At 47.7% G+C, this 12,578-nt stretch overlaps 1 protein-coding gene across 5 annotated transcripts in view; it reads right to left on the bottom strand.

Moving 5' to 3' along the window:
• Positions 1-261: 261 nt before the first annotated feature.
• Positions 262-12,578, bottom strand: part of Cyfip2 (cytoplasmic FMR1 interacting protein 2) — a 118,289-nt gene continuing 105,972 nt past the window's right edge. For all 5 annotated transcript variants that reach the window (XM_063230705.1, XM_063230708.1, XM_063230706.1 and 2 more), the window contains 5 exons: positions 11,542-11,614; positions 10,778-10,872; positions 5,829-6,067; positions 4,437-4,584; positions 262-2,961 (listed from right to left, as the gene is read on the bottom strand). In XM_063230705.1, coding sequence (XP_063086775.1) covers positions 2,794-2,961; positions 4,437-4,584; positions 5,829-6,067; positions 10,778-10,872; positions 11,542-11,614 — 723 coding nt within the window. In that variant the 3' untranslated portion in view covers positions 262-2,793. The remainder of the gene's footprint in view (positions 2,962-4,436; positions 4,585-5,828; positions 6,068-10,777; positions 10,873-11,541; positions 11,615-12,578) is intronic.

Below are 12,578 nucleotides of genomic sequence, written 5' to 3'. Positions count from 1 at the left end.
TTCTCCCAGGGAGAAAGCAAAATAAGCCTTCAATTCAGGGAGAGCTGAGCTGATACCTTGTTATTTTCTTGAATTCTCTCAGGCTGTTTCCTTAGTGATTTATTATAATGTGGCCTCCATGCATATGAAAAACGACCAGGAATCAAGACAAAAATGCTCCGGGCTGGGGATTTAGCTCAGAGGCATAAGCACTTGCCCTGCAAGTGGGCAGTCATGAGTTCGATCCTGTACCGAAAAAAAAAAAAGAAAGAAATGCTGAGCTTACTAGTTTGGAAGCAGTTTTAATGGAGATGAAAATGTTTCTTAACACAGGTACCCCCAAAATACAAATCAAAATATCATCTTCAGCTGCATAGCAAATATGATTTAAGAATTTAACATTATTTGATCACAAGCGTAAATATAAGTCACCATAAATAAATGTAAATTCATTGTACAAAAATTTCCAACAACTCTTAATACAAATATGGTACATTTAACAGTTTTTCAAACAGAATTTTAAAGTTTTTAAAATCTAAGCTCTTCTCCTTAGACACATTAAAAATAAATCAAAAGGGGGTCAGTAACAACACTACAGAGGAAAGACACTTGTCCAGTTTTCATAAATAAGTGCTGCTGCTGAGCTGAGGAAATGAAAATCTCACTTGAAAGGGAAAACCTCAATTTACTGGGATCAAACCACTTGGAGACAATGTGATTTCTCCCAGGGGGTCAACGCTGGGGTTACCAAAGCAGGGTGAGAGATGAGCTGCTGAATCAGCAACCTCATTAACTGGAGGGTCCCAGCCTCTGCAAAGATTTGCAACGAAACGTAGAACTTAAAAGCTAGTCATCTACCTGAAAAGAGAGCCAGTTACTATTTCCAGAAGGAACTGGAGCTTCCGAAGGTCCTGGAGCTTAGAGATTTTACATGGGTTTTGTGGCATGTTCTACCGCATCGTTTTGCCATGTGGTGTAACTTCTCTGCTGCCTTCGGGATTCACCCACGGCCGTCCAGAAGAAAAATGACCAGGACAGGAAGTGGCAGTGTGAGGCGGGAGGATCTGCCAACTTCCGATCCGAGCCATCTTCCTACACTGCAGTATAAGTATTTCTTAAGTGGCTGAGAGGTAGCTCAAAACCCAAGGTTATCAGAATGATTTCTCTAGAGCAGTGGTTCTCAAACTTGGATGCACAATAGAACAACCTGAATAGCTTTTGCAGAATGTATACCATGTAACCTTATTCCCAGAGAGGCAGAACTAGTAGGTTGTAGGTTTGTGCATACGTTTCTATGCACGAACATGCTTATCTCAAGCACTCTCCCTCAGGTGGCCTTTGGACCATACCTGACATGAGTGTATCGCGTAAGCTTCTGGCTGTGGACATTTTCTGTTTCTTCCCTGTGGTTAAACATGAACCATCTGGTTAAAGGCAACCATTTCAATTCATCTTTCCTAGGGGCTTGGGTCACTATTATTCTTTGCTCTTCTCCTTTCCTCCCTAGGCAAGAAGTATTCAATATCTCACTGAACATGTTCTCTGAAGCTCAAAGCCAGACTCCTTTGAAAGTGATATATTCTAATGAGCATCCTAAAGCTCTCACCACACTCAGTGACTGAGATTCTGTCTGAATTTTGGTTCAGTCAGGAAAATGGAAGTAAATATGCCCCTGGAGAGAATATATACCCCAAACTCTAACTTGAGGAGCATCAGAAGGGCAGGAAGTTGTGAGCAAAGTGGCCAATGAAAGTTCTCGTTCACTCGAACGAGACCCCTTCTTTGGGGAGGGGGGATTTTTACTGCCTACCTCCTTGTCCACAAGACGTTTCCGGCCCCTGTTGAAACAGCCCTGTACTTTCTTTCCTGTGGGAGTTTTTCTTGATGAGAGATTCTATGACAAGGAGTGGACACTAATGTGGTCACTGTGAGGCTGTGGGAGTTCTATGACCCACTGTCCAATGCTGTGCTCTCAATGCCATGGCCCTGTGGGGCCCAATGCTAAGCATTTAGGCTGACGAGATGGCTTAGCAGCTTTCTGGTTGAGGCTGAGTTCACAGACTGCTTCCACACAGCAGGCCTGACTGTCCTCCTAACCCGGCTCCACTCAGTGGGCTACAACTGTAAAAGCATTTCTAACTTTCTCCAGGATCATTCTGAAAGGGGCATTGTTCATGGGGAGCCTGTGAAAGAGCAGAACCAACATCCCCTATCGTCATGCTGACCCAGGACTGCTTCCTGGGTCACATGTTCTCGGTCCTAGTCCAAGCACGTTCCTGATGGTAGAGGCAGTATTTCTAACATCACAGCAGGAGGGGATGCCACCAGGGGGGCTGGTGGGAAGAAGGCAGAGGAGAGAAGGAAGCCAGTGACATAAGGCATGGGGAGGGCAGGCCAACCTCTCTGGCATGGCCACACTCTTTGCTCAGTGTCTAAGACTGCAGTCCTGGGGCCACATACATGAGGGCATTCCAGATCTTCTTGGGAGGAGGTCCTGGGAAGGAAACGTGGATGGATGGGGGACTGCAGGATGAGAAAGAATGAAACTGGGGGCTTGAATATGGCTGAGAAAAAGAAAAAAAGCACACGCTGCCCTGTTACTTGGTTTTCAGTTACACTATGCAAAGACCACCATGGAGATGTCATGGGAGAGCATGCACGAGCCCAGCCCTCGGGAGTGGTGCGGCTGTGTCTGGGGAGGTTCTTAGTGTCCAGGTCCGTCTCACACACTGTCCGGTGGGACCCGGCTGCAGGCTGACCACTGCTTTTTCGTGCCTGCTTCTCCTCCCACCTCGGGGTCGAAGGTCTGCAGGCCTAGCAGGTGGTGGCCAGGGACTGGTGGATGGGCGGCTGGAAGCAGCGCACGTGCTCCACGGTAGAACTGTCTGTCTCCACGGACTTCATGTATTTGTTCAGGATGGCAAAAACCTCATTGTTCAAGATCTGGTACTTCCTGATCCGGTCGGCCATCTTCTTCAGGGGCTGCAGGAGGACAAGGATGTCCAGGTTAAGGTGGAAGCAGAGGTAGAGGATGTGTGAGAAAGAGGCGGATTCAGTGAGGCTGGAGTCCAGGGCCCCAGGGCTTTAATACTGTGGCACTCTCTTGCCTAAAGGCCTTCTATGACCCCAAATTAAAGCTTTGCAACTTTCAAACATTACTAAGCTACCATAATCACACCGGTGTGGCACTGGTACCAAGACAGCTGTCTAGGCCAATGGAGTAGAATAGAGCGCCTAGAAATCAACCCTTTCATATATGATCAAATGATTTTCAACAAGGCTGCTGAGACTATTCAAAAAAGGAAAGTTAGTTTTTTTAATAAATGGTGCTGGAAAACAGGTTATCTATATGAAGAAGAATAATCCTGGAATCTAACTTTGTACCACACATAAAAATTAGCTCAAAATGGATAAAGGAGTAAACGTAAGAGTTATAACTACACAAGTCTTAGAAGACATCACAGTAACAAGCCCTGGTGATGATGTGGGGAAACCGAACTCTGAAGCATTGCTGGGATGTAAGATGATATATTAACCACCTCAACTGACCGAACAGAATCACCGTGTGACCCAGCCATTCGACTCTTGGAACAAAAGGGACTCGAGTATTTGTATATCCATATTCACAGCAGCATCATGCACAATAGTTAAAAGATGGATACAACCAACGTGTCCAGCAGTGGATTTTTAGCTAAAATATAGTATATAATAACAATGAAATAATAATCATCCTTAAAAGGAAATTTGGACATATGCTAAAATATGGGTAAACCCTGAGGACATTATTCTAAGAATAAACCAAACCAGTATTAGAAACCAATATCCTAAGATTCCACTTACAGAAGGTACTCGGAGTGGTCAGTCACAATAGAATGGCAGTTGCCAGGGACTACAGAGTTACTTTGTACACACACAGAGTTTCAGTTTGGGAAAGGTAAAAAGTTTCATGAAATGTGTGCCACTAGTCAAACTGGTAGATCTTATTTGACTGCAATTTTTGTGGCACTCTTTGTAAGGTGGCTCTTGCCCTTCTCTTCTTACATGGTTCCTGGTCACCACCCTCCCTGTATGCCTCTGCACCTTTGTCTGCAATGTCCCCCAAGTCCCGCATGCCATTTGCAGGTGGCTGCTTGACTCAGCATCAGCACTGCCTCTTAGGAAGTCTTCTCTGACCGCCCTCTCCTGCCCCATGTGTCTCCCACAACAGCCTTGCCTAGCCAGACTGGCACCTGTCCCATCCCAGAGCCCAGCTCCACTCTGGTGAATGTGCCAAGATGCCAGCTCCAGCAGCCCACCTGCAACAGAAGGCGGGTAGGTGAGGTCAGGAGCCTTGTCCTGCCCTTGGGGTGACCTGATCCATCTCAGTGGGCTATGAGCAGGTGCTGTCCATGAGCAGCTCACCCTCCCCTCCTCAGATGGAAGCTGACGGCAGGCCAGCCCCAGCCCAGCCTGCTCACCACGTTCTTAATGATCTCATCCTTCCCGTCCTGCCTCTGCACTTTCAGCAGGTGGTAACAGAAGTCGAACAGGTCAAAGCGGCGCTGCTGGCCCAACAGAACGATGATGGAGCAGCCGGCCCAGTTCAGACCATCGCCAAAACACTGCCTGGAGTGGGGAGAAGAGCTGGAGTGAGGGGCCAGGGAGGAGGCCCTGTGGCTGCAGCTCTGGCACAGCCTGAGAGCAGGCCCACCTTAGGGCCATCACACTTATTCTGGAGGATAGGCGTGAGGGAAGCTGTGAGGTGGATTCCTTTGTTCCGAGGTCTGAGCCCTTCAAACCACAAAGAGGTGTTGATCCTGCTAATAAAAAGCAGGCATGTTTGGAAAAAAAAAAAAAAAGAGAGATGAGTTTACAAGGAAGAACATCCAACCAGCCCTTGAGATTTAGGCAAGTCAGAGGAGGCTCACCCTTGGCTCTGTGGGGTGAAGAACCGTGCCAAGCGCAGGCTTGGCAGAAGGACTGAGGCTCTGTGAGTGGGCAGGGAACCAATGCTACTGGTATGGGGAGGCCATGAGTCCCCGGGGCTCTGACACAGCTCTGACTGCAGGCCCAGGTCTGTCTGCTCCTGCCTTCCCCACCCAGAAGTTCTGCACATGTCCTTGGCCATGGCCTGGCCTTCCCAGCCCGTGGTCCCAACACCATTCTCTCTGGACAGCCTTCATTTTTCTCATTGTTCTTGACTTCTGCAGAGCAGGCCTAGCTACCTTCTCTACCACTGTCCTGGTAATTAGTCGGTTAAAGAGCAGGAAGAACTGTGTCCTGCTTCTGTCTGCTCTAGGGGCAAGGCGGGAAGACTCCAAAGGGCTCCTGTTCTCCTGAGCAGAGCTGTGTAGGACTGAGGTGGCAGTGAGAGTCTTCATGCTGCACCCTCCTTGGGCTCCTGCCTGTTCGTGCAGCCCAGCATCCTGTCTCGGGAAGCTGAGGCCCCTGACGACTCTCACTCATCTGGGCACTTGTGTACACTCCCTTTGTGCCTGCAGCTGACGGCTGCCCTCCCCAGCAAGTCCCTTCCTCCAAGCTGATCCCAAGACCAGGTTCTGTGTAGGCTGTGAACCAAAGTCTGATAACCATTCACCTCTGTTCTCTGCCACCTGTCCCCCTTTTTTCCTGGCTGCAGACACATCTCGTGTCTATGTGTGGCTTCACCTTGGCCCCTTAAGCTACAGGGGCACAGGAATGGTCCCTTGGGTCAGCACTGTTGCAGGTCCCGCCTGCTGGCATACCAGGTGCTCTGAACAGAACTCCTGGCCGGCCAGGGCCACATTCCTGGTGTAATTCTGGCATCCCACTGGTGCTCTCAGGGAACAAGCAGGTTGGTGGCTGGCTCTGCCCGCGCTGGAGGTACATACTCAGCTGTGAACTCGTTGGTGCCCACGGGGATGCAGTAGACGAACTGCATGGCGCTCCACAGCCGGTGGAACTCCACACACTCATCCACGTGCATGACGCCGTTGGTGGGCGGAGGGCCCCGCCAGATGGGGTCCTGCAGGTAGCTCCGAATGCGGGTCAGGATCACCTCGAACATGGACAGGCCACAGCACAGCCGCTCCTTGGTCAGCAGGTCACCTTCCCGAGCGATGGCGATTTGCTGGGAAAGGAAGGATATGCAAACCTTTGATGCACATCTGTGATCCCAGCTGTCACCAGGCCCTAGAGGTTCCTAAACAATGAAGCCAGCTGTACCTGGAATTCATTTATTGGGCCTAGTATCTTTCCCAGAGAGTCATACATACCACTGTCTGACTTGTGGTATATAAAAATCCAGGAGCCATTTGTAGAGGAATGATTATTAAAAATTAGGATCTAACACCCCATGAAATGGTAGGCAGGTGTTAAAGTCTGAGATGATACTATCAGTACTACTGTACTGTTACTATAACTAGTGCATACTTACAATGGGTACCACACCACCAGTTCCTTTTCTAAGCACCCAGTCCCAGTAATATCCCCATTTCACAGATAAGGAAATTGTGGTTCAGAGAGGCAGCCAGTGAGGTCTAAAGTCAGGATCTGATTCCTTTAGTTTAGATCTATAGGTGTAACTTTAAAGTGAAGAGAGCAAGCTACAGAAAATGATGTATACCACAATCCTCTTCAAAGAATTCACATATAATTCCACAGACAAAAATAGACATAGACATGGGATATGTGTCTGTATACAGAAACATTTTAGATTAAAATCACTTGTGAGAGCAGATGGGCTTGGAAAAATGGTGAGATTTGCTATTTACTTTAAATATATCTGTACAGCTGAATGTGCAACAAAGAGCTTATGGTAATCTTTTAAAATTTGCCACTGACGTCACAGAATTATTTCCTCTAGTTAGAAATCCTCCTTTGGCCAGCACATGTGATCTACGTTAATCAACTGGTCTCTCCTCTGGGTTCTGGTTACTGTGCACCTAGTGATTCCATGGCTGGCAGGTACATCAAAACACACTACATTCTGAGAACAATACCTAAGTGTAGAATTGCTGAAAGCTACCTGCAAAGCAAGATACATATTACAATCTACGGTCAAAGTTAGGTCTCCTAGTCTGGGGACCAAGCTAAAGGGCCTGAAATGGCTTCTGATTCACTCACAGCATCTGGGCAGGGTTCCCCCAGAACCAGGGCCCACTGCCCCTGTGAGCACTCTCCCAGGAATCCTCCAAAGAGGGGAGCCTAAGTGAACCCACAGAAGAAACCAGGAGATACGGATGCTGGAGACTCCTGAATATGAGCCATGTGTGCAGTTGTCATGACAACCGTATATGTAATGAAATCTGGGGGGAAAATGAACAGGGAAAGAAGTTCTCAATGTGTTTTAAACACAAAGATAAGGAAAGCTCGGTTTACAGTGACTCATTCTGATTCCCCAGGCAAACACTGTTCTCAAGGAGGGGACCTCCTGCAAGCTGACAGTTGGCTAGAATAATCTCTGAAATGATCCTGAGCCCTGTGCTTGATTTGCTTCTTATTCTTTGCTTTTACTCCTCTTCCATTTGCCCCACCCCAAAAGGGTTTTCCACAGAACACTGCCGCTCAGTAACAAAAGAACCCAGATTTGCTCTCGAGTGGTGAACTTTCCCACGGACCAATGTATACGGAGTACTGGCTTCCTAAATAACGTATGTTTCTGCTTCATCTGCACGAGACCTCAGGGCCTGAGCATGTTGGCTGAGGAAGCAGGAAACCTGGCAACTGAATTCACAACCCCCAGGCCGATTTTGAATTCTACCAGCCGGACCACTGCAGCCAATGGGAGGAGGCGGGTTCCTCTCTTTTAGACAAATGTTTATCCTTCATAGTTGTATGAACCATACCAGTAATAAATTGTCACCATGTGAAAGTTTTTAAAAACTTGTGAATTACAAACATTTTAAGGTATAAGAAAGAAAACAAAAATCATTTATCTCATCACCTAGCGATGAGCTTTCAAAAAATGATGATACGTGAATACTGTTTGTGGTTATGTTAACATGTATACAGGTTTATTACATATGTGGAGCATCCTGTCCTAGAGGTTTATCTGTAATTTAAAAATTCACTTCCTGTATCATGATTTTTAATGGTAACTAAATAACCTTTGATATATCAATTTATTTAACCCTCTTCTCTTAAATTGTTAGCAAATTTTTACTACAGTGGAGGATTCTAAAGCTGCCAACCTTACACAGAATTCTGCAAACCTATGTGTGCGCACTTTGTTGGGATAAATTCCTAGTAACAGATGGGTCAAAAGGCTGCTTTCCCTTGCAGCACAGCCCCACACGAGCCTCAAGAAAAGCTGAAGCGCAATACATCGGCTCATGCACCCTGGTCCTGTCCCCCCAAATCCTGTAACCATTGTTGAAAAGTCCTTTGCCAGCTTGAGAGATGAAAGTACATCTTGTGCATTTGGATCCGAGCTTGCTGATGACAGGAAGGCTGAGTACTTTTGTTTGTATTGAGTTGTCTCTCATGCCTGCTTTTTTTTTTAGGGTACATCTATCACTTTGTTTTTGTGTTGAAAAAGCATTTCAGAAATGGTCTGCTGCAAATACCCCCAGTGTGTGGCTGGGTATTTTATCTGTTTATATTGGGAGCGGGACAGGTTGGTCTCTGAAGTAGTGGAGTCATTTGATTACCCTTTGGAGGGAGATTATATCTGAACATCCCTTCTTTCCTCATCCCCTTACGATCTGTGGAAGTTTTACACTATTTATTCATTATGACAATTAAGAGAGGCAGCTCAACTAAGGAGGGAAAGTAGCTATTCCTTTCCATAGGTGGGAAAGTGGAGATGTTAAGTGGTTCTCACTAACTATGCAGTGATTTGCAGGGACAGCTAGAGACAAGGCCCACTGTCCTTTGACCCCTTGAATGTTCTTTTCACAGTAAGGCTGGACAACTAGCCAGGTCACTTCAATTTGTCTCAGAAATAAATACAAACACAATGCAGAGCAGCTCAAATGTTTTTGCTTTAAATATGCCACACTGACCTACATAACAGATATCTAGACAGGCTGACCTGGCATTAGACATCTGAGCAGAAGGGAGACCCTGGCTACTTGGAAGTACTGCTTTTTAAATTTTGTTCTGGGATTTTTGTTTCTTTTTTTGTCTATGGATAGCTGTTTCATTTAAGTGTTTGTTTTAATGAACATGCACCATTTGTAGGTGTTAACGGGGTTCAGAGTGGTATTTCCATATATGCACACAGCATGCACTGATCCCTGCCTCCTTCCCAGTCCCTAGGAGTCACTGTTCTCAGCTTGACTGCTTTTCAATTTTGTTCCTTGAGAAACTGGGGGGGGGGGGACCACTTATAAAACTGGCATTTCCTCTCTCATGGAATGTCTAGAGTTGTGTTTGTTCAACACTCAGCATTTGACAAATAGAGATTTCTATCAGTTCTGAGGAAGTGGTATTGGCCAGAACAGGGAAGGAATTCACAGTCCTCTAAGTGGAAACACATGCTAAGCCTTGGGCTCAAGGAGTTGGATTCCTGCAGGATGACACCAGCTGCGGGGCAGGCACACAGACATGTCGCTGGCTTGGGGGATTTCTCCCTAAAAGGAAATGATGTGAGAGGATCTCCTCTGTTCAAGTCCAGGAGGCCAAAAAAGCAAGTGTGTGTACTCCACAGCATCCCAGGGTTCTCCGCAGTGAGCCAAGGAATGGAAATGCAGCTTAGCTCTGTCATTTTCAGGAGCAGTTTGGTAGCAAATGCGGCCCTTCAGGGTGACACCTGGGCAGGTGGGCTTTGCATCCAGCTCCAAATCCCTGCCCTGCGGTGCCTGAAGGGAGCACCACCTCCGTGGAGGATGTGATGGCCCCAGCGAGGGTCACCGATTCCAGAGAGGACTTCAATCCTGTCGCTTCTCAACAGTCTCATCTCTCTCTGGTACCTCATTTCCTTCTTCCTGAATTCTTCCCCCTCACCCTGAGACGCAAAGCTTGCCGGTATCAGTGTGAAGCCAAGCAGCATGCTACGCTGTCCCTTTCCCTCACTTCTTCCTTTCTGATTCCTTCCTGCAGGGTTTGCACCTGTCTAGCTTGTCTTGTGCCCACAGCCACTCGAATGGGCTTTGAAAACAGTTTTTAATTGCGTGCCTACCATACGAATCCACGCACCTTTGAAAACATTCCTATATTACAGACAGAGCTGGGGCATCTTGGATTCCCTTCCTCCCCTCAGTCACTGTGCCTTGTCAGAGGTTGCCAACAAGGCATACAGCACCCCAGACACTATCAGGGAAAGTTTCCCTTCAGTTTCTGGTGTGTGTATTTAAAAACAGTGGTACTGGAATGTAGCTCAATTTGCTTTACGCACACAACTGTGTGTTTAGGGTCTGTGCACATCGACCAGTGTCCCTAGGTCTCACTTTTCATCGACACTCAGACGACTGTACTGCATTTTATTAGCATCTCACTGACCGCCATCAAGCTGCTTTCAGTTTTTGTGTTAGCAAACATGGGTCACCATACCATCTCCTGTCACTGAGCTTCTCTGGTAAAAATGCCCAGAAGCGACCTGTGTGGGGTTTTAACTTAGAGACAGCACAGCAGAATTCTTGCTCTCTAGCAAGGGTGGAACAGATCGTGGCTGACTTCTTCCCTAGCAGGACACGGGATACAGGGGTGCAGCAGCTCTAACTCAAGCCCGAGAGCCTGGGGCTCTCATTCCAGAGCTGCTCCTGCCTCTAACCAGCTCTGCAGTACTCACGCTTTCTTCCCTTTCCTGCGCCTTAGGCTCCCTATCTGTCAAATGAGCAGGTTGGGTCACACTGTCTTCCCCTTGGGGTCCTCGGACTCTATGAAAGGAGGTTCATACCTGAGGGGTCCCCAGTCGCTCTATCAGGGGCACCAGGTGGAGTGGGGCGTACTTGGCTTCCAGGCGCTTCATCCGGACTTCCAGGCGCTCCCCCTCTGCAAAGCAGCAACGAGCAGAAAATGAAATCTGGGGCACAGTGCATGACTAGGAGGGAGCCTCTCTCTCAGGGACTGCTGATGTGGCTGAGTCTCCAAGCTTGGAGTCGCCTTGGTTGTGGAACACGTGATAAGGACTTAGTATAAAGAAACCTTTTCCATGAGCTGTACAGTCATGGAATCACGGGCCTTGTACAGTGGTGAGTTTTCCACCATGTGAGGAAATTACACCAAGGTTAGACGGCCTTGCCTGGGAGTATTTCGAAGGAACAAGACTTACAGGGTCCACTCCAATTCAGCAATTCTGTGACTAAGTCCCACTGACGCCTACAGCTTGAACTGCTCTTGCTGACTGTAGGGCTGACGTTAGTGTGATTAGGGAGTGAGTGTAAATCGGCACGGAGGCTCACAGCACAGCTGTAACCCCAGCCTCTCACAACCCCACTTGTAAGAGGCTGCGGCAAGAGGATTGCAAGATTGAGTCTAGCATGGGCAACTGAGCAAGATCCTGTTTCAATTTTTTTTTAAATAAAAGGTGCAGTGGCGCACTTGGAAGCAGCTCAGTGCAAAGGCTCTGGGTTCGATTTCTAATACTGCAAAACAAACATCAAAATAAAACCAAAAAAACCCTCACGAAGCTTAAATGCAGCTGCTGATGGTGTTTCTCACCTTTGATGTAGACTCGAGGCAGGATGTTTTGGAAGGGTGCAGCATGGAGCAGATCGCAGACTTCCTCCTGAGACTGCAGGGACAGAAGGGCAGAGAGAGAACACAATTTTCATTTTACACCAGGAAGAATTTTTATGCCGAAAAACGTGAACACTAAACTGTGAGACCTCAGCCAATGACTAAGCCTCTAGGTCTATTTGTCTGCGAACTGAGGAGGCGCACAGGACCTCTTTAACGCGCTGCTGTAACACTAAATGAGAGAATGCATCACCTCAGAGCACAGTGCTGGCACATGAGAGCTCAGTACATGTTTACTATAATCTTATAAGGAATTGTTGAAGAATCAGGGTGCATGGCAGAGGGATCAGACAGAGACAGTCAGCCCCAGGCTGTGTCTGTCTGACTGGCTGTGAGGTCTGCAGGGTGACAGGAGGTCACTGGTCCGATCTTCTTCTGGAATAACTGTGCAAAGGCCTGTGTCTGATTAGTCTGGTTTTCTCCACACCAGACATCAGCTAGTGAGAAAAGACAAATCAGAATGGGGGTCAGACGGGATGTGACAGAGATCAGCTACATACAAAAGTCAGCTTGTGAGTAATCATGAACCACCACGGCTGGAGGAAAAGTTTGGTTAGAGTAAAATGGAAGAGGGGGCCGCTGGGCTTAGCGTCCTGGAACCCCTGAGGGCGGCTTTTCAGACTGCAGGGCCTGGCTCGGGCACCCTCCGCCAGGCCATGGGCATGCACTGTAGACAGACCAGCTCCTTTCACATTCTGACTGTCTGAGAGTCTAAGCCCCTGAAGACATCAGGGCCCTCAGAGCCATTGGTTTCTTCACCTCATGTAGGGAATCTGCAAAAGCGGGGACTCAAGAGGGGAACCCCTACGCTCCTTTTTGAAAACTGCAGATGGGTTCTTGAAATGAGGATACCAGAGGGAGGTACTTTACACTCCCTCCCTCCTGAGGGACCTGGGGCTCCCACTGTCCTTCTGAGTCTGTTAGAGGGAAGCTTCCCGCCTCCTTAAGCTGCTTCTCTC

This window comes from Cavia porcellus, unplaced genomic scaffold (assembly GCF_034190915.1).
Source record: "Cavia porcellus strain 051 isolate PalLab524CR breed Dunkin Hartley unplaced genomic scaffold, mCavPor4.1 scaffold_19, whole genome shotgun sequence".
NCBI classification, from domain to species: Eukaryota; Metazoa; Chordata; class Mammalia; order Rodentia; family Caviidae; genus Cavia; species Cavia porcellus.
Note: the sequence above shows the minus strand (reverse complement) of the source record. Positions and strands in the feature narration are given on the sequence as shown.